This window comes from Myxine glutinosa, chromosome 7 (genome assembly GCF_964187855.1).
Source record: "Myxine glutinosa chromosome 7, kmMyxGlut1.1, whole genome shotgun sequence".
Classification (NCBI taxonomy): Eukaryota; Metazoa; Chordata; class Myxini; order Myxiniformes; family Myxinidae; genus Myxine; species Myxine glutinosa.
In genome coordinates this window covers 38,492,923-38,514,920 of record NC_136267.1, presented here as the reverse complement: position 1 = coordinate 38,514,920, position 21,998 = coordinate 38,492,923, and the positions used below count along the sequence as shown (strand labels likewise).

The following is a 21,998-nucleotide window of genomic DNA, read 5'->3' as shown; positions in this document are numbered from 1 at the left end:
GGTATATTCCCTGTTGGTCAGGGGTTCATCCTACAGCAAGATAATGACCCTAAACACACCTCCAGGCTATGCCAAAACTACCTTCGAGGAAAAGAACAAGACGGTAGGCTTCAAATCATGGAATTTGCTAGCACAGTCTCCAGACTTAAACCCCATCGAGCTGGTTTGGGATGAACGACAGAAGGGTGAAAGCAAAGCAACCTACAAGTGCAACACATTTGTGGGAACTTCTGCAACAGTGTTGGGAAGAACTTCCCGAACAATATTTGATTTCCATTGTAGAAAGAATGCACGAGTGTGTTCGGTGGTTATATCTGCAAAAGGTGGCTACTTTGCTGAGTCAAAATTTTTAATTAAATTTTGTTAAACAAAATGATTCCATGATTTCTTTTTATCTCCAATTGTTTATTTGTTCTACTGGCAACGGTACCCACCCGACGGACTGGGCTTCAATTGGGAGACCCAAATGAAAAGGCAAAATATTAGAAATTGAAGGCTTTTTTTATTTTAAACGATTCATATAAACATCCGTTGAATCATATCACATGCAAATCATCAAAATCTAAACAGTACATGGCGCCCATTTTGAAAAAAGATTGAATTCTGCAAAACAGAAGCGGCCGCTACACGTCTTTCCCAATCGCACATTTATGTGTGAAGAGTGCGCGCCGAATCTGTAACACGGAAGCGGCCGCTACACCTGTTTCTCAGTCGCTTTGCACACGCTGCCGTGTTACTTCGGAGCCGCACGTTTATATCGGAAGAGTTCGTCAGGAGTCGATCTACTCTCTCCTGGAACGTAGAATTTCAACAAAAGCCACATCGCTGTTCATATCGGTAAATAATATTCCATCGTGTTTGGGAAAATTGGAAAAACAATATGGCCTATTTTACCCCAGGGGGTCCAAGGATTACCCACCCAAAATATCGTTGGATGGTTCAGCCGTTTTTGCGGTACCTTCGAACGGACAGACGGACATTTGGTGAATTATAGTGAGATGCTTAATTTCAGAGTACATTGAGACATTAAACTGCGTAAATTTCAATAAAAACTGGAAAAATTGAGGTGTTCTAAAACTTTTGACCGGTAGTGTATGTTTCTATATATATATATATATATATATATATATAACCACCTTTAGAGGCCATTTTTCCCCGCAAAGCGGGGGTTGGCCTTTTTCGGGAACCGTGGTTGTTGTTGTTTTTCGGGCCCCTTTTTGAAGCAATGTTTTACGGCCGGATGCCCTTCCTGACGCCAACCCTTTTTGCCGCCTTTAACGACAAACAGGGAATTACCAGTGAACTGGTACTCAATTAGCCGACCTCGGAAGGATGACAGTGGTGATGACACCGCTTGTGATCACATGACATGTGATCACATGCTTGTGATGTGATGACATCACATGCTTGTGATGACACCGCTTGCCTGAGGTGGCACCTCAATGTCCATCCTGCTTGCTGGGACACTATATATATATATATATATATATATATATATATATATATATATATATATATATATATTATTATATATATATATATATTATTATATATATATATATATTATTATATATATATATATATATATATATATATATATATATATATATATATATATACATACATATATATATACAGTATATATAATATTGATCTCAGGCCTATGGAAGTGCTTGCATGTAAATCATATGCCGAACAACTCCATTAGTACTTCAATGAGACATCAGTGTACTTTCATGTGAATTACAAGGCCATTAGTTGACAATGGACAAATGCATATCGTACATGGGATTTAAACCATGGTTGCAGCACGATGAACTTATCAGTTCACGTGAAAATTCTGTATTGGGGGCAACCCAACTACTACCATAGTCACACCGACTTAGATTTTGATGTTGGGTTATGTTGTAACACGGGCTGGCAAGATGTCATAGAGTCCTGGTCCTAGAGGTTTACACACTCGCCTGTGAGCTGTCTTGCTTGGGTTTGAATCCCGACCCAGCTATAAACTGTCATCCTCGTGTTTCACATGCATGACGACTCGTTGATGTGTCCCTCAGATGGACCTTAAACTTGGCGTCTCATCTGCTGGCATTAGTTGGTGGACATTAATGATCCCACAGTGTCCTTCATGAAGAGTAGGCGAGTTATCACTGACACCCTGAACAAATTACAAACTCCTGCCCCAACGTACAGGGGGCACTGCATCAACGCCACAGCCACGCGCCCCCCTACCTCCACCAGTAAATGATACTGTATATGAAAGAAGTTGTAACACTACAAATTTGCACATAGTTCTAATTCTGAAAAAGCTATTCAAAATCAGAGTTAAATTTGCAATAGTATGTGTATGTACAGTGAGGTGTACCAATAGGTCCGTGGTACGAGATCGCATAAACCTTTGACTGTGGCTCCTGAGCTCCCTGACCGACAGGTTTCCTTCCGATCTCTGCAACGATTGGAAGGTGTCTTGTCAAATTCCCAAAATCCAGAGTCTCTGCTCACTTCCACTCATTTGTTCCTCTTTCACCTGTAGAACCAACTTCCTCAGTCTGTTCTGTCCCATTCTTCCCTCCAGAGCTTCAAGACAGCTGTTCACCACAACCTCAGGTCATCCCCCATCCATACTCAAGATCTCTTCCACCCTAAATGACCCTAACCCTAACCCTAACCCCATTCCGAAGCATGCCTTTTCCAGCTTATTGTGATGTCCCCCCTATCCCTCACCCTTTTTATTAGTTGTTGATTGGTTTGTTCCTTCTCTTTTTGGTCCCCTCCGTTCTAGTCTAGCTCTTCCACGAGCCTTGATCATGTATCCAAAATCGGTTTGGCGACTTTATCAAAATTATCCACAAAATGCCAATCATGTTTTCCATTGCCTTTGGCTTCTCCGAGCAATTGGTCTTCACCGAATGGCGATGGCTCCCAGCCTTCGACCCACAAGACGTTTCGGGTTTGAGTTACGTGCCGAGCACTACATCTTTTGCAGATAGCCTTGTTCGGCAGTGTTCTGGAAAAAATTCCCAAAGACCACTGCCCTGTTGGCCTTCCATGCAAACCTTCAGGATCATGAACTTTGGTTTTAAGCTTTAGCAAATTAATCCGTCGTAAAAGTAATTAAGAATGTGATCGTAGTGAACAATCGAAAGTGATTCCTTCGTGTTTTTTGGCCAAAGGCCTTTTGAGAACTTGATTTCACTCTTGTATTCGCTCAAAGTCGATGTCGGCTCATCAAACCCGTTCCCGAAGCCAAAAATGATGTTGAGCCGAAGGGTTGATTAAAGCAACGCACCACCTCGGTGGTGACGTGATTTCATATCGTGATCGGTATCCAGATGACCTGATACCCGTTGTTTCCCCGCATGCTCCCAGGAACTGGGCCTGCACGGGCTGCGTAACATTACGCGCGGCGCCGTTCGCCTCGAGAAGAACCCCGACCTGTGCTACGTGGCCAGTGTGGACTGGTCACTCATTCTCGACTCCGTGGAGAACAACTTCATCGTGGGAAACAAGCCGGATAGTGAATGCGGGGACATTTGCCCAGGAGTCGTCTCGGGCCCCGAGCGCTGTCCGCGCACGAGTTTCAACGAACAGTTCGCCGCTCGATGTTGGAGTTCGCTGCACTGTCAGCACGGTAAGGAGCGACACTTTGTGTTTTGTCGTGCTGTGATGACGTGCGCCGTGGTTTATTGATTTGTGTTGCAGATTTACACTCAGCTGGACACACATTATCTTTTGAGGTGGAAAACTCTTGATTGCTTCAACCAGTTCTACATTTAACCGCCTTTAGACGCCATTTTCCCTTTGGCCTTTTTCGGGCACCTTGGTCCCCTTTTTGAAGCAATGTTTTATGGCCGGATTCCCTTCCTGCCGCCAACCCTGTTAGTCGCCTCTTGCGACACACAGGGAATTACCAGTGAACCGGTACTCAATTTGCCGACCTCGGAAGGATGACAGGCTGAGTCAACCCCCCTGGCGTTAACTCAGCGATCGACCGGGATTCTACACATAGTCAGGTTCACTTTGTTAACAAATATAATTTCGTTCAAAATTTTGGGAGATTAGCAAACCTGTACATTTTTGGAATCATCAGAGCATGGAGAATCCGAAAATCAATGTTGACATTTGCACAGACACCTGCATGGCCGCCATTTTGGATTTTCAAAATGGCCGCCATAAAATACATATTTTGCGCTATCTCGGCTTCTAGTCAACCTAGAAACTTAATTAAATATGCTAATCCTATGTTTTCTGGGTCAAGGAATCCAATAAAGGCCTCAGAATAGTGCTCAGGATTATAGAAAAGCAACAAACAAAGGTAATTGAAAACCATTGTCTTTATATTTGTGATATAACTGTATTACATAATACATGATATTGCAAGTCCTTTGAAGTTATAGGTATGGGTTTATAAAGCAAGAAAGCAGCCTTGTTAGTATCAGATTGAACTATAAGTCCTATACACAGGATCTACTAGGTCTATACCGTTCAGGAATACGCTTTTACACATCTTCATCAGATCAGATCAGATCACATCAGATCATTTTTTGTTTGAATTGAACATTCATTTTTCAATTTTCATTTTCAATTTTGTTTTTTTCAATTTTCAATTTTTTTTTTTCAATTTTCAATTTTCAATTTTCAAATTTTCAATTTTCAATTTTTTTTCAATTTCAATTTTCATCATTCATTTTCAATTGAATTGAACATTTTTTGTTTGTTTGAATTTTGATCAGAATAAGATCAGATTTTACAGATCAGATCATTTACAGATCAGAATAGTGCTCAGGATTATAGAAAAGCAACAAACAGAGGTAATTGAAACCATTGTCTTTATATTTGTGATGTAACTGTATTACATAATACATGATATTGCAAGTCCTTTGAAGTTATAGGTATGGGTTTATAAAGCAAGAAAGCAGCCTTGTTAGTATCAGATTGAACTATAAGTCCGATACACATGATCTACTAGGTCTATACCGTTCAGGAATATGCTTTTACACATCTTCTTTTTTCTTTTTTTTGTATACAGAGTCGAGGCTCGTGAAAGAGCTAACATTTATCAAACAAACAAGCAAACAAAGTATATAAAAAGGGGAGCGGTCGACAAGATGGGGAGAGAAGGGGAGGAAGCACACAAACACATTTGAGAGCAGGGACATCGGGAGATGTGTGGGAGGGAGAGGGCCTGGGGGGAGGCAGGATAGGTATAAAACGCAAGGACACCAAGGACTTCCAGGAAAGAAGTCAAAAGTCACCTCAAAAAAAGTGGATTTGGGGTGAAATTAGCGGGGGTAGAAAAGATCAAGGTTTTGGATTGGGGAAGATAAGAGATGGTGGTGAACAGCTGTTTTAAAGACCGGGAGGGTGGAGTGGGATTGAAGGGAGTGAGGGAGTTTGTTCCAGAGGTGGGAGAAAAGAGGAATGAAGGAGTGATCTGATCTTCATCAGACGATCAGATCAGATCACATCAGATCATTTTTTGTTTGAATTGAACATTCATTTTTCAATTTTCATTTTCAATTTTGTTTTTTTCAATTTTCAATTTTTTTTTTCAATTTTCAATTTTCAATTTTTTTTTTCAATTTTCCATTTTCAATTTTTTACAATTTTCAATTTTCAAATTTTCAATTTTTTTTCAATTCCAATTTTCAATTTCTTTGCAAATTCAATTTTCATCATTCATTTTCACTTGAATTGAACATTTTTTGTTTGTTTGAATTTTGATCAGAATAAGATCAGATTTTACAGATCAGATCATTTACAGATCAGAATAGTGCTCAGGATTATAGAAAAGCAACAAACAAAGGTAATTGAAACCATTGTCTTTATATTTGTGATATAACTGTATTACATAATACATGATATTGCAAGTCCTTTGAAGTTATAGGTATGGGTTTATAAAGCAAGAAAGCAGCCTTGTTAGTATCAGATTGAACTATAAGTCCTATACACAGGATCTACTAGGTCTATACCGTTCAGGAATACGCTTTTACACATCTTCATCACTGTCCTGAGTGTCATTTTCGCAAAGGTGTCTACGCAAATGTAAACATTAATTTTTTGGATTCCTCGTGCTCTGAATAGTCCAAAAATGTATAGTTTTGCTAATCTCCAAAAATTTTGAACGAAAAAACATGGTGAACCAGACTAACAGGATCCTGGGATCCCAAGCTGGCACCCTAACCGCCAAGCAAAAACCAGGCTTAACCAGTTCCCCATTGGCAGTATCATTTTTAGCATTTTGCCCATTTTTGCTACAATGCCCCGATTGCCCCGTTATCTCCTCGGTAGCTACATTTGACCTTACACTTTGTTGATAATAGCAAGTTGCCCGTGCCCGCATGAGATGCCTCTTGCTCTTTTTTCCCCATTATTAGTGTTGTGGAAAACCATTCAGGTCCGCACAACTTTTAGTCCAACGGTTTGGTTTAATTGCATTTAGATCATCACATCATTCCTGTAAGTATCCGTACTGTATCGTATTACGTATATCGTATGTATCCGTACTGTATCGATGAGATGTCGCATCGTATGCTTATTACTTCTGGTGAACGTCCACTGCAGCATTCACAAACATTTAGTTGTCACACAGGTTCAGCATGCCAGCGTCACACGGGGTTGTCACCTCGGCTGTCTCGTTGACCTCCACATTGGTGGTACACGGGTGTGGACCATGCCGTGCGGCGTTTCATGGGTCCCGTTAGAGATTCATGACGATGAAAAATAAAGCTGAAGAACGGCTGAAGAAATGTTCGCTTGATGTATTCCAGGGCTTTCCAGTCCTGATCTGCCATGACTTTCCAGGCCATGATTTTTTTTTTTTGTCATCGCAAGTGTTGCCCTTTGTGCGAGAGTCGTTTGGAATTGTTCTTTATTAGCTTGCCATAGTGTCGCATTGCCCGGTACGGTGTGGAGTGTGCGGAAAGGTTTGGCCTTTGGCAGCCCTTGGTGAACCTCAGATCACGATGGGGGGTGTTGGGTGAAGTCACATCCATGAACGTTGGGAGAGACCGCTGTGACATATCCGTGTGTAATGTGATGTATTATTGTTACATGGTGTTTTGGCTACATCTCCAGAGCACCGTGACCCTTCGTCGGCAGCGTCTCTTTGTTGTAAGTGAATCCACCTCGCCCACCCCTCACCACCCACACCCCAACTGCCATTTATATATATAACCTCTTCTGATAGTGCGTCCCTGGAACTAGCTGTTTACCCAGGTTCTCTGCCTGCAGGTTGGAATAGACAGACAAGTTATTCATGATAATTCTCGGAATCCGTTTGAGTGGAAGGCAGCTTTGATAGGGCAAAGAGAAGGGGTGTGGTGGTAATTGTTTGGTTTTGTGAGCTGCTTCCCCAGCTGCTTGCTTTCCATGTGACATGCCAGCTGTAGTGAAACAAGTGGAGGATAACGTGCTCATGTTGAGGTTGAATTCACTTCGTTTTACATCTTATGATGTGCTTCCGTTGTACGGCGAGCATGCTCCGTTTTTTGCATCCCTGTGCCCCAGAAACCCATGACGCCTCACTATTCAGGGTGCGTGGGTACTTTATCCTCAGGATACTAAGCCATTGATTGGATTTCCATTTTCTGGGAATGCTTCAATAAGTCACTCTACGTGGGTCCCCTGCAGATATGTAACACAGGTTTCACTCGAGGCACATTGGCCATTACTTGTGGCCCACGAATCAAAGTGAGGCCTACTGCCCACTTCCTTTGCTGTCCACATGTTATGCCTTTGAGCATCAGTTTCGCAAAGCACCTTATCCATGCTTCCGGCCTTGAGACCTCATCCTCCCCCATTCCATATTGCGATATCACCCTCTTCACGCTTTGTTGTTTTCATCCTTCTATCTATTTATTGCCATTGTGTCCTTTTGATACATCTCTTAATCTGATGTGTTGGAGCTGGAATAACGACTGTATCTCTCACTGCATCCGCTCCATGACCACCAACTCCTTTTTTTTCTTTATTCTCTATTTTATCGTGAAAAAAACCATCCCTGCCAGAAAGGCCTCATCTGTTCAGCATGTGCCCTAAACAGCTTTGGTTCAGGCCTTCGGTTTGTAGCAAGAGTCCCGCAGAGCTATATCATGGATATCTAGCTGTTTGGTTTTTCTTTTTCCCAGCCCTGAGTCCTGGCCAAAGGTACCAAGCAAAACCCTGGCCTTTTCAGAGAATTGGTTTTATGGGCAACTGTGTTGGCAGCGCCCTATTGACTGTGCGGCTTCCAGGGGTATAAACAACAAAAACAAGGCAATAATTATCTGGTGATCCTTTGTGCCGTAGGAATTGTGGTAGTTTGCCTTTTGATTTACTTGAACTAGCCTCGATCCTGCCTCATGCTGCGATTAAAGCTGTTTTGACTCATCGGTTCGGGCAACTGATCGCGTTTCCTTGCCAAATGGGCCAAGGACGGCACCGGAACCCAGGAGCCCAAGGCCTCCATGAAATAACTTTGGTGCAGTCGCCATGGTAACAACCAATGGACCTTGGATCTGGACAGGAATATTAAAAAAAAAATGGAGTATATGTTGTGGCCATCAATGTGTGAATTTGAAACACCATGGTCCCAACATTATTTTTGTTTTTATTCCACCTGTAGCTATAGTTACCCAAAATGTATTTTTTATTTTCGGAATGTCGATGCAAATACGTTTTGCATTGAATGTGGCCATTTTATGTACGCCATTTTATAATATTCATTTAGCTCTGTTGCTGCTGCAGCATCTCCTGGGAGAACTGTCATGTTGTGGCAGTGGAACAGAGATTTCTGTTGCCATCTTCCTTCCTGTGGTCCGGTTCTGTTTGGTTGGACGGGGGGTGGTGGGTGTGGGGGGCGGGTAGGGGGAGTTTGGGTTGACATGGCCGGCTTTACTGGCTCTTTCCACTGATGTGTTCGCTGAAATTTGGCACGCTTTGTTCAAAATGTCATCTCTCCTTTATTACCCTTTCCCCCTCCCACCAAACCCTCCTCCCCCCAAGGACGGCAGCCCTGAACGTGATGAAGGCACTTTGTGCGTCATGATCTGCTCCTTGTCCTTCCTCTCCCCAATGCTCCATGGCATGTTAACGACAAACAGTAACTGTCGTGAGGTCATTGTTTGTTTCATTCTCTTCCTTTTATTTATTTATTCTTAGGGCGTTTTATATTGTTCACATTTCGGCCATCTCCTTTGTTGTTTTTTTCATGAGACTTCTCCATGGGAAATCGCATGTTGACGCAATGGTATTTGTTGGTCAAGTTGATAACCGGAAAACGTTCGGACATCAGAAGCTGGAATTATTTTTCCAGGAAAGAACTGACGTGATTTTAAATTTTGGTGAAATTGAAGGTCTCAGGTTTGATGATGGAGTTTTTTTTTTAATGATAAATCAAGGAAGGCAATAATTTCAGAAATAACTGAGTTGGAGGAAGGTTAAAAATGTGCACACCTCCTCAGTGTGACCGTTATCAATAATCATTTGTGCACTTTGACTGTGGTTTAGTGAAAGTTCCAGGTTCAAGTGCACAAGAGACGTATAATGGCTGAAATCAGCAGGACATTGATCGAGTTATGCTAACTACCACGGGAAGCAAGGAGAAGCTGACCTTTCTAGGATTGACCCTTCGTCAGAGCAGAATCTGGTTAGCATACCGCTTTGACGTCCTGTTTATTTCATCCATCGTTATACCTGTTCACCGGCGCAGATTCACACAACTTTTGCGATCAAGACTAGTTATTCATTTGGCACGTTAGAAGTGTTACGATTCAGGTTATGAATGACATTTCATTTTTTGAACTAGAGATGTCATAGAATACCTTACCCCACACAGTCTTGGAAAAAAAGGACATGGGTGGGGTCTGCAAGCACAAATTTGATTGGTTGAGAGATGATGTAAAACGTCGACGAAAATATCTCGATGTCCACCAGGTCGATTTGGTGTGAATCAGCCTTTCAGAACTCACGACAGTGGCAAATCTGCTGACAAGATTGGCCAAGCGAGCCTGTCCGTGATCCACTTTCAAAGGGCTTTAGTGTGAATCCTAGCTGCCTGTTGCTAAACACTATGGAGCTCGCTCCCGATCACCACCCAAGGTCTCCTTAAATACGGAGATTTATCTAAAAGGAGAAATGGGAGATTGAGAGGTGGAGGAGAATAACACGGCCGCACAGCGGCGATCACAGTCAGTAGCAAATGAATGATAAATAAAACGAACATGAACTTGGAACCACGGCTGTCTTAACAAGTGACCTGATCTCATGCACTCAGGGGGAAAAACAGGACGGAGAAAAGAGAGAATGAGACAGAAAGAGAGAAAACCTGTACTGTGCACAATACTCATGTGTGTGGTGTAGGGCCCTTGTTCGGGTGTGCACAGACTGTTGTGGGTGTGGTCCTCATCGCAACTTGCATGTTTTTTCCAGCCACGTTTTGACGCACACCAACTTTCCAATGGGCCGTGACCTGTGCCACACAGATGATCCCTGGACCAACGTGCACCACAGAACCACAAAGAACCAGGTAGGAACCCAGAAGCAACAGGAAAGACAAAGACGAGGGAGTACGCAGTGTGTGCGCTTACATTAGGTCCCATGAGGTCGATCGTACGACCCATGGTGTGTGTTCATTGGTCCATGTGACCGACCTGAATAGCTTCGCATTGGCTTTCCAATAGCAGACATCCATTAAATAAATGACTACGCCTGCCATGTTCACACGGGGTAAGGTTCAACGTCCGCTCACTGACAGGGATGATCGGGGATGTCGGGGAGAATGCGCTGTCCACAGGCCTTGCACAGACCCACATCCTCAGGAGATTTTACGGTACACGCTGAAAGATATCAACTTTTTGGGCGAGTTGATTAGAAAGTTCTCCAAATCTTCCATTCTACACCCCTCTTTCACATGTACTTTTCCAAGTATTTTCGGCTTCTTTTAGAAGCTTTGTGAGCCGTTTTATGTTACAGTCCTTCACTGACACGCATGACACACGAGGTGACCATGATATACGAGATGACTGTTGTTGCTGGGGTTTCTGCGCATGCCTGCCGACCATTCTGGGGTGGATTACGTCATTTTGACAGCCGTGTATTACGGAATTGTCTTCCTGTATCCGTTGTCATCCTCTCTGCCCAATACTACCTCATGCGTTCACCCAAGCACATCTACGATCTCTTCTACACATGATGATTTTTTTCCCATTCGGTTCTTCTCCCTTAGTACTCGTTTTTGTGTTATTCCTCTTTTCCTCCATGTAAATGTCTCTCCCCTGCCCATACATACCCCATTTGTAGTTTGTGAACCGGTTGACTTTTGTCGTTTGGCTCCTCCATGATCCGAGACCCTCGTCGAGGAAAACAAATTGTTGTATGTTTGGGGTGGTGAGAATGGGATGATAGTCTTTCCATTCGAGTGTGCTTGAATGAAAATTGATATAAAAAGGGTCTTTAAATTGAAAAGCTGGTGGGTGAACATTTAACTTAAAAAAAAGAAGGAAATATTTTGTACGGAAGTTTGTTTGTGTAAAAACCTGAATTTAGCTCTTTTTTAATTCACACAAAGCACTTTGGCACAACAGATTCCAAATTGTAAGACAATGAACATAAAACCATGGTGACCTTTGATTGTAAAACTAAATCATCATTGAAGATATTAATTTTTTTGAAGAAGATAAACGAAAATTGTAAATTTCCTTCGAGTCTGTGAGAGCTGGTTTAAAGACCTTAAATGGATGAGGTGTGCTCACCTGTCCTCGTTTGTTCACTTTTATCTTCCACCTGGGGATCAACAACCGTATTTCTGTCCAGGCTTGCTGTCACCTCAGGCCGACACCGTGGCCCTCAACCACTTTTTTTTTCTTTTTTTTTTGTATATTGAATCGAGGCTCGTGAAAGAGCTAACATTTACTTCACAAACAAATCAACCAGACAAACAAAATATTTTAAAAGAAGGAGCGGAAGACAAGATGGGGAGAGAAGGGGAAGCACACAAACACAACATTTGAGAGCAGGGAGATGTGTGGGAGGGAGAGGGCTTGGGGGGAGGAGGCGTGGGAAGGGGGGGGGGGGGGTGGGAGAAGTATAAAACACAAGGACACCAAGGACTTCCAGGACAGAAGTTGGTATTTCAAAAAAGTGTAATTGTGGTGAAATTAGCGGGGGTAGAAAAGATCAAGGTTTTGGATGGGGGAAGATAAGAGATAGTGGTGAACAGCTGTTTTAAAGACCTGGAGGGTGGAGTGGGATTGCAGAGAGTGAGGGAGTTTGTTCCAGAGGCAGGAGAAAAGAGGAATGAAGGAGTGAAGGTGAGCAGAGAGTCTTGATTTTGGCAGTTTAACCATAAGAGGGTTGCAGGCAGATCTTGTGCGACCTGTAGGAATATTTGCGGGACAGAGCCCAGAGAGAGCTGGGGGGGCAAGGCCAGAGAGGAGTCGGTAGAAGACGGAAAGACCACTAACCTGCCTGCGGTGAGTGAGTGAGAGGCCCTTGGAGTTAGCTTCATCGCGGGAGATTCCAATGATTCTGAATGCTTTGGTTTCAACAGCGTGAAGACGAGCTAGGTGTGAGGCAGGAGCACCAGCCCAGAGGGGAGAGCAGTATTCCATTGAGCTGCGGATGAAAGCCTTGTATGTGGTGAGGAGCTCAGGTGTGCCAAGGAAGGACTTCGCACGACAGAGGATGCCCAGTCGGCGACTGGCTTTGGAGGCCAGATTTGAAATGTGGTTTTCCCAGGAAAGATCATGGCAGATAGTGAGACCCAAAAGCTTGAGTGACAGAACTTCTTGGAGAGGATTATTCAGAAAGTAGATGGGAGGGTTGTCCAGTCGGTCTTTTCGGAGAGACATAGTAAGAGTGTGAGATTTGTCAGGATTGAAAGACATGTTCCACATGTTTGACCAGTCTGTGATTTTGTCCAGGTCTTCAGAGAGTGAGGAGGCTGCAGACTGCCGATCTGAGGGATGAAGAATGGAGCAACAGAGAGTAGAGTCATCAGCAAAGAGATAGAGAGGATTTTCAAGAGAGTCAGAGAGATCATTGATGAAGACCAGAAAAAGCACAGGGCCCAGAACACTGCCTTGGGGAACTCCAGCCTGAACAGGAAGAGGAGATGAGAGAAACCCATTCAGGGTCACACGTTGACTACGACTAGAGAGGAAGTCCGCCAGCCATGCGTGGAGATTTCCATGGATACCAAAAGAGGAGAGGTTGGTGAGCAGAGCGGGGTGCCAGACCGTATCGAAGGCACGTGATATGTCAAGGGAGACACCTCTAATTTCCTGTTTGGCATTGAGGACCTCCATCCATTGTTGAGAAAGCACAAGCAGCATGTCCAGAGTAGAGTGACCAGGTCTGAAACCAAATTGATGATCGGAGATCAAGTCATTGGAGAAGAGGAAAGATTTCATATCTGAAGCAATGATGGATTCCATGACTTTGCTGATAATTGGGAAAAGGCTGATTGGTCTGTAGTTGCTGGGATCTGTTTTTGCACCTTTTTTGGGCAAAGCGGTGATGTTGGCAGATTTCCAAGCAGATGGAAGATGACCTTGAGCAAAAGAGAGGGTGAAGAGAACAGAGAGAGGGAGTGAAAGAGCGGAAGAACAGGATTTTAGGACCCGTGGGCTGATGCCGTCAGGTCCAGTTGCAGAATCAGAGTGGAGGGTTGACAGAAACTTTTCCACCTTGTCAGGAGGAAAGAACACAGAGTCCAGGAGCAGCTGGGTATGACTGGGTATGGGTACGACTGGGTACACTTCATCATGGGAAAGTTACTTCCGAACTGTGTTTGGTCCTTTTTATTTTATTTTTAGCACAAAACAAACACCAAAATTGCATTCTGTGGGACATGCTGGCTACACTAGATATACTTGTAAGGTGAGAGATGTGGTGAAACTTGTATATTTTAAAAAAATCTATGGATAAGTTCGTTCTGTAGTGTGTGAGAGTTCTCTGATAGGTTTTTTCTATACCTTAGGAAAAGTCCAATAGGCTCATTCGGTAATTCATGAGAAGTCTCTCAAAGGTTTGTTCTGTTGTTTGTGAGAGTTTTCTGATAGGCTTGTTCTGTTGTTTATGATAAGACCCTGGAGGCTAGGTGTGTTGTTTGTGAACAGTTTCTGTTAGGCCCGTTCCTATAATTCATGAGAAGTTTCTGATCCTGGCTCATTCTGTAGTTTCCTTTTGAAGAGACCCTGCATGTGGTCTTTCCTTTTGCTTGTCAGAAGACGTTTCTTCATTTCTTGAATACCTGATGCTGAGGAATGGGAATGTTAAACAGGAAACTGAGTGTGGTGCTTGGTCTTTGGGTTATAAGGAGAGAGAAAAATAAGAATAAAGAGCATAAATGGAACAGAAGATACAGTAGAGGCCGAAAAAGAATAAAGTTGATAGGCAAACCCCAATACGGTAATGTACACTACCGGTCAAAAGTTTTAGAACACCTCAATCTTTCCAGTTTTTATTGAAATTGGAAATTTATGCACTTTAATGTCTCACTGTACTCTGAAATTAAGCATAGAACAAATAAACAATTGGAGACAAAAAAAAGAAATCATAGAATCATTTTGTTTAACAAAATATAATTTAAATTTTTGACTCGGCAAAGTAGCCACCTTTTGCAGATATAACCACCGAACTCACTCGTGGCATTCTTTCTACAATGGAAATCAAATATTGTTCGGGAAGTTTTTCCCAACACTGTTGCAGAAGTTCCCACAAATGTGTTGCACTTGTAGGTTGCTTTGCTTTCACCCTTCTGTCCAGTTCATCCCAAACCAGCTCGATGGGGTTTAAGTCTGGACACTGTGCTGGCCATTCCATGATTTGAAGCCTACTGTCTTGCTCTTTTCCTCGAAGGTAGTTTTGACATCGCCTGGAGGTGTGTTTAGGGTCATTATCTTGCTGCAGAATGAACCCCTGACGAACTAGGCGTATACCAGAGGGTATTGCATGGCGCTGCAAAATGCTGTGCTGCCCTTTTGGTTCAGGGTGCCAGTCACTCTGTGCAAGTCGCCGACTCTGGATCCAGCAAAAGAGCCCCAGACCATCATGCTTCCTCTTCCATGTTTGACAGTTGATGTCACACACTGAGGAACCATCATTTCGCCTACTCGGCGGCGTACAAAAACCCGGCGTAATGAACCAAAGATTTCAAATTTTGATTCATTGGTCCATAAGACCTTCTTCCAGTCTTCAGTAGTCCACTGGCGGTGTGTGCTTCATGGCCCAGGCAAGCCTCTTTTTCTTATTTTGACATCTTAGCAATGGCTTTCTTACTGCCACTCGACCTGTCAAACCTGTAGCTCAAAGTCTTCTCCTCACAGTTGAAACTGAGACTTGCTTACTTCGACCAGTGTTAAGCTGTGCTTGAAGCTGTTGTCCTGTGAGCCGCCTATCACACAAGCTGGTGACTCTCAGAAACTTGTCTTCTGATTCTGTTGTGGCTTTGGGTCTGCCAGACCTCTTCCTGTCAGAGTTTCCTCCAGTTTCCAATATACTACTTCCTGCAGTGCAATATTGTCCAAATAATGCTTCAGAGGGTGTAATAACAGTCTGTTCCAATACTGCTTTTATACAGACAGGGGGTTTGTAATCAAGTAATCAGCAGAGGTTGGGACACATGTAGGAATTGTTTGCATCAACTTTCAAGGCTTAATTTACTTACATTGCTGCAGAACAGCTGTAAGTTGTTAACCCATTACTTGTTCCTTTACATTATTTCCCCGTTTTTGCGAAACTAAACTTTTGTTAACCTCGAGCAGTTGACTGCTTACCTTTGTACAATTTCAGGTTATTCACTGGACATTAAACTGCATAAATTTCAATAAAAAATGGAAAAATTGAGGTGTTCTAAAACTTTTGACCAGTCGTGTAGCTCACAAATGACATTGTTTGAAATGGTGTTTGCATATATAGTGTTTTGTATACATACTCAATATATATATATATATATATATATATATATATATATATATATATATATATATATATATATATATATATAATATATATATACAGTATATATATATATGTACAGTCAAGTGAAAAAGTAAGTACACCCCATGTAAAGTTTTGACTTTTTCAACATATTTCAACATACAGCTATTTGATCTTCATCTATCTATAATTCCAGTAATCTCTGTGTGTATGTGTGTTTGTCTGTGTGTGTGTGTGTGTGTCTGTGTGTGTGTGTGTGTGTGTGTGTGTGTTTGTCTGTGACCGCTGTTTCTCGACAACTACCGGTCCGATATACTTGAAACTTGCCAGGTATATTGCTGGGGACCCGAGGATGTGCCTTTTCAAGGTTTCATATTAATCGGAGAAGTAGTTACCGAGCTATGGCGATTTCTTTACCAAACTCCGCAAGCCGTTCGCTTTGGACCAAACCATTTCATGTAAATAGAGGGGGGGGGGGGGGATTGTCACCGTACTCGCAAGCCGTTCGCTTTGGCTTTGCGAATGGACCAAACCATTTCATGTAAATAGAGGGGGGGGGGGGGGATCGTCGCCGTACTCGCAAGCCGTTCGCTTTGGCTTTGCGAATGGACCAAACCATTTCATGTAAATAGAGGGGGGGGGATATAATTTTAGATATATATATAGTACGGGCATGCCCTAGTTTAAACAATATTGATAGATAAAGGTGATATAATATAACAAATATCATGAAACATTTACATTTTGTAGTCCATTGTATAATTTACATAAACATAAATGCAAATTTCGCATGTGGAAAAAGTAAGTACACCCCTACATTTATCACTACTTCAAATACCTAAAATTACAGGGGCACCAACTCAGGTGCAAATGATTAGAACATCGTTAGAGAGGATGTTGGAGGAACCTGTCTTATTTAAACCTCAGACATTTCGTTTTGTTTGCTCTTTGTTGTTGAAGTGTGTGGCGTCACCATGCCCAGATCAAAAGTGCTCTCTGAGGCCTTCAGAAAGAAGGTTATAGATGCCTACGAGTCTGGGGAGGGATTTAAAAAGATCTCCAAACAATTTGAAATCAATCATTTGATTGTCCGGAAGATCATCTACAAGTGGAGAAGATTCCAAACAACTGCCAACTTGTTCAGGCCAGGCTGCCCCAGCAAGTTCAGCCCGAGAGCAGACCGCAAGATGCTGAGAGAAGTCTCTAAGAACCCCAGAATGTCATCACGGGACCTACAGGTAGCTCTTGCCACTGTTGATGTCAAAGTGCACGAGTCTACCATTAGAAAAAGGCTGCACAAATTTGATCTACATGGGAGGTGTGCCAGGAGGAAACCTTTGCTGTCCAGAAAGAACATCAGGACAAGACTAAAGTTTGCCAATTAACACCGAGACAAAGACCAGCACTTCTGGAACAATGTGCTCTGGACAGATGAGTCAAAGGTAGAGCTATTTGGCCACAGTACCAGAAGACATGTTTGGCGAAAACCAAAGACAGCATTTGACCACAAGAACCTGATACCAACTGTAAAGCATGGTCGTGAAAATATTATGGTTTGGGGCAGCTTTGCTGCATCAGGGCCTGGGCAGCTCACCATCATATAATCCACTATGAATTCTTCATTGTACCAGAGGGTGCTTGAGAATAATGTGAGGCCATCTGTCGGAAAGTTGAAGCTCAACCGAAGGTGGACCTTGCAACATGACAATGACCCTAAACATACCAGTAAATCCACCAAGGAATGGCTGAAGAGAAAGAAATGGAGGGTTCTGGAATGGCCAAGTCAAAGCCCGGATCTAAATCCCATCGAGATGTTGTGGGGGGATTTGAAACGAGCTGTGCATGCCCGAAACCCCTCAAACATCGCACGGCTGAAAGAATTTTGCATGGAGGAGTGGGCAAAATTTTCTCCCAGTCGATGTCAGAGACTGGTAGACAGTTATAAGAAACGTCTTCTTGACGTTGTTTCTGCCAAAGGGGGCAATACCACCTATTAGAGCCAAGGGTGCACTTACTTTTTCCACATGCAAAATTTGCATTTATGTTTATTTAAATTATACAATGGACTACAAAATGTAAATGTTTCATGATATTTGTTATGTTTTATCACCTTTGTCTTTCAATATTGTTGAAATGAAGATCAAATAGCTGTATGTTGAAATATGTTGAAAAAGTCAAAACTTTACATGGGGTGTGCTTACTTTTTCACGTGACTGTATATATAATATACAGACTTGGCATTTAATATGGAATTTTTTTTTTTTCTTGACTTGGGTTTACTTTCTGAACTCAGTTTATCAATCTGGTGAGTTTCTTTTACGCTTCGGTGATGTCTTTATTGAAAGACCCATGTCACTGATTGTCTTTCGCAACAAGAAGTCAATAACAAGATTATATCACAGGTGGCGTGACAAAATGTAAGGACAGGTACATTTGACGATTGGCTTCACAATCGGGTATATAAGGGTTGTTGCGTTCTGTATTAGTGGAAAACAACTGCTGCACGTCTACAAAAGTTATTGCCGCTTCCTCTGGAGATGGTCCGTCAACTTGACAATGGTTTGTCATGGAGTGGTGGCTTTACGAAATTCTGGCATGAAACAGCGTGCTATTGCTCGGCAGTGTGGCATCACTCAAGGTCAGGTGTCAAAGATCCTGAAACGAAATGCTCAGAGGGGTGTCCCTACTCCAATACCGAGGCCAGGACGTCCACGCAGAACCACAATGAGAGATGATCGCCAGCTGCACCGGTTAGTCTGCAATGGCCGTACCCAGTCAGCTAATTGGCTTAGGGCTGAGTGGCAGCAACTGACAAATGTGCCTGTATCCAGAAGGCTAGTCAACCAACGACTGGTTCAAGCAGGCTATCGTGCCAGGCGTCCACTGAGAAAGCCATGCCTGACCAGACAACACAGCCAGCGCCGATTGCAGTGGGCCAGAGAGCACCGTCAATTGCAGCCAGGACACTGGAATCACGTGACCTTCAGTGACGAGTCTAGATTTCTGGTCTATCGTCAAGATGGCCGCGTCCGAGTGCGCAGACGAGTGCATGAAGCCCACAACGAAGATTGTATAGTGCCAAGAGTCCAAGCTGGGGGTGGTGGGGTGACCGTTTGGGCTGCTTTTCATGCAGGGGGCAAAACTGACCTGGTTGTTCTGAATGGAAACCTGAACCAGTTCAAGTACAGGGCCATTCTGGAAGAAACATTGCTTCCATTTGCTCGTGCAGCCTTTCGAGGAAACTTTGTCTTCCAAGATGACAATGCACTGCCTCATCGTGCTCGCATGATCCAACACTTTCTTGCTGACCGTGGTGTCGAGCATATGGAGTGGCCTGCCATGTCCCCAGATATGAATCCGATAGAGAACTTGTGGGCAGAATTAATGCGTCAAATCGACAACTTGGACCAGCAGCCTGCCTCTGTGCGTGAATTGCAGCAGACTATTGTCACTGCATGGCAAGCGATTCCTGTCCAAACCTTGGCAAATCTCGTGAACAGCATGCCTCGACGTGCACGTGCTCTCCTGAATGCTGGTGGGGGTTACACGAAGTACTGAACTGTAATTTTACTGTCCGTAATCCCAGTCATAATTTAGCTTTTGTTTTTGTTGAAAATATTTTTGGCTAATGTGCAAAATAAAGAGATACTTCTGGAAAACGCACAGAAGTTTAACAGAGTACTGTCCGTGAATTGAGTTTGATATCAGTTTCCATCACTTTCAAGGATCAATTTATTTGCTTCGAAATGTCAAATGTGGTTTTTGTTTCTTTTAAAGGTCACATTAACAAAATCTAGAATAATTTCAACATAATTCCAATGAACGTTTGGTTCTTAGTCATCTTGAAAAGTGAGTTCACCCCCACAAAAAAAATATTCCCTATTAAATGCCAAGTCTGTATATCTATTGTCGCGTTCCTGGCGATTAAATCAATCAGGGAACGGATAACCGAAAAAGCTGTTTCTCCGAAGCGTTCAGTTCAACTGTATGGCTGAGTTGATACACGCCGGGGGGGGGGGGGGGGTGAGGGGGGGTGAGAGGGGTGAGAGGGGTGAGAGGGGTGAAGAGGAAGGAGAAGGAGGAGGATCCTGAAGAGCACTTACCTGCACGGATCCCATCGGCAGTCCTCAAACCTGTGGAAAATAACTCAAACCAAGGCGAGATTAAAATGTACAAAAATGCCGGCTTTATTAAATGGAATGCCGGTAACACAAAAAAAAACGCGCGATAGTAAATAATGTTCCTAAATGGGACGTCCCCACAGACAAACACAAACACAGACGAAGGATAAAATTAATGCAATCAAAAATAATAGGTGTGTGGTTGGCACTTATCTTCGAGCGGCTTGAACCTCGTCAGGAATCGTCTGCCCTTGGCAGGAAATGCACGCCGGTTGGCGCAAACTTGTGTGTGGGAATTGGACCTCGCTGAGCCCTCGTTCGCCTTACTGTGCGGTCCGCTCAAGTCCCGCTGCCTCCTTGGTTCGCTCGGCATGGCCCCCAGCTGCACGAAGCTGGGCTACTCGCACAGTCCACGAGCTGCGACCGCCTCGCCACATGATCGGCGCCAAACCCACGTCCTTTGTTAATAGCGCTTTCAAATGTTTTTGTGCTCGTGAAGAAAACCAACCCGAGAATAAAGCGAATAACTCAAGCAACCGCTCATGATGCATCCACAGCGAGAAGGGCCACAAGAAGAACAACCACGAGAAGACCAAAATGTCCGCCGCTTCAATCGTGCCAAACTCGGAACCAGAGAGTCCAGAGAAGAGTAATAAGCGACCTTTTGCTGTCAAAACCAGGACGAGAAGGCACAAAGGGGGAAATGTCGGTCAGAGCGTTCTTTTAACGTCCAGGCTCTGACGTCATCTGTCGTGCTTTTCCAATCAGCGAGTTGCTTCTTACTCATCCTTGTGTCAATCAAAACCATGACAAATCACAACTCCTCGGGGCGTGGCCTCGGCCTGCCCGTTCTATGTGTGCCTCCCAAGTCGGGGTTGTCAGCGGTAGGGCTCAATGTTCTGGCTTCCGGTCGGTTGTATTATTAATTAGTGCCATTAAATGTGCAATTCTAACTGGTGTCTAATGCGGTGCCATAAGAGACATAGGGATAAATACAGAGGTAACGACGTACAAGGGATAATTTTACCCATAATCCCTGAGCCAATTAGCACAAGAGCCACCCTTCGTATGGCCACACATAACACTTAATCCGAACACACGACCTACCGGATCCCTACTTGTTACATGGTTCTTCTTCTTCATGACAATCGGAGCACACTAATCTATGCAAATCTACCTGAACGAAAGTAATCACTGCCAACCCCTTACAAACTTAACAATATATGTATCTGGAAATCAGGACATAAGCAGATATATCTTTGGTAAGAGTTTTGTTCACATCTTATGTTCATTTTGCACATAAAACACATTATGTTGGGTGTACCTAAACTTTTGACTGGTAGTGTATATATACATGACATGAACAAAAGTATGTGGACACCCAAACATCACACATCTCATTCCAAAATCATGGGCATTAGTATGGAGTTGGTACCCCCCCCCCCCCCCCAGCCCATGCTTTGCTGCTATAACAGCCTCGACTCATCTGGGAAGGCTTTCCACTAGATATTGGAACATTGCTGCGGGGATTTGCTTCCATTCAGCCACAAGAGCATGAGTGAGGTTGGTACTGATGTTGGGCGATTAGGCCTGGCTCGCAGCCGGCATTCCAAGTCATCCCAAAGGTGTTTGATGGGGTTGAGGTCAGGACTATGTGCAGGCCAGTCAAGTTCTTCCACACCGATCTCGACAAACCATTTCTGTATGGACCTCGCTTTGTGCACGGGGGCATTGCCATGCTGAAACAGGAAAGAGCCTTCCCCAAACTGTTGCCACAAAGTTGGAAGCACACAATCATCTGGAATGTCATTGTATGCTGTGGCGTTACGATTTCCCTTTACTGGAACTAAGGGGCCTAGCCATAACCATGAAAAACAGCCCCAGACCATTATTCCTCCTCCAACAAACTTTACAGTTGGGACTATGCATTCGGGCAGGTAGCGTTCTTCTGGC

General features: G+C 43.5%; 1 protein-coding gene across 2 annotated transcripts in view; it reads left to right on the top strand.

Annotated features, from left to right (window-relative positions):
* LOC137431136 (insulin receptor) overlaps window positions 1–21,998 on the top strand; it is a 221,411-nt gene that overhangs the window by 73,384 nt on the left and 126,029 nt on the right. For both annotated transcript variants that reach the window (XM_068122114.2, XM_068122116.2), the window contains one exon: window positions 3,373–3,634. In XM_068122114.2, the coding sequence (XP_067978215.1) occupies window positions 3,373–3,634 (262 nt within the window). The remainder of the gene's footprint in view (window positions 1–3,372; window positions 3,635–21,998) is intronic.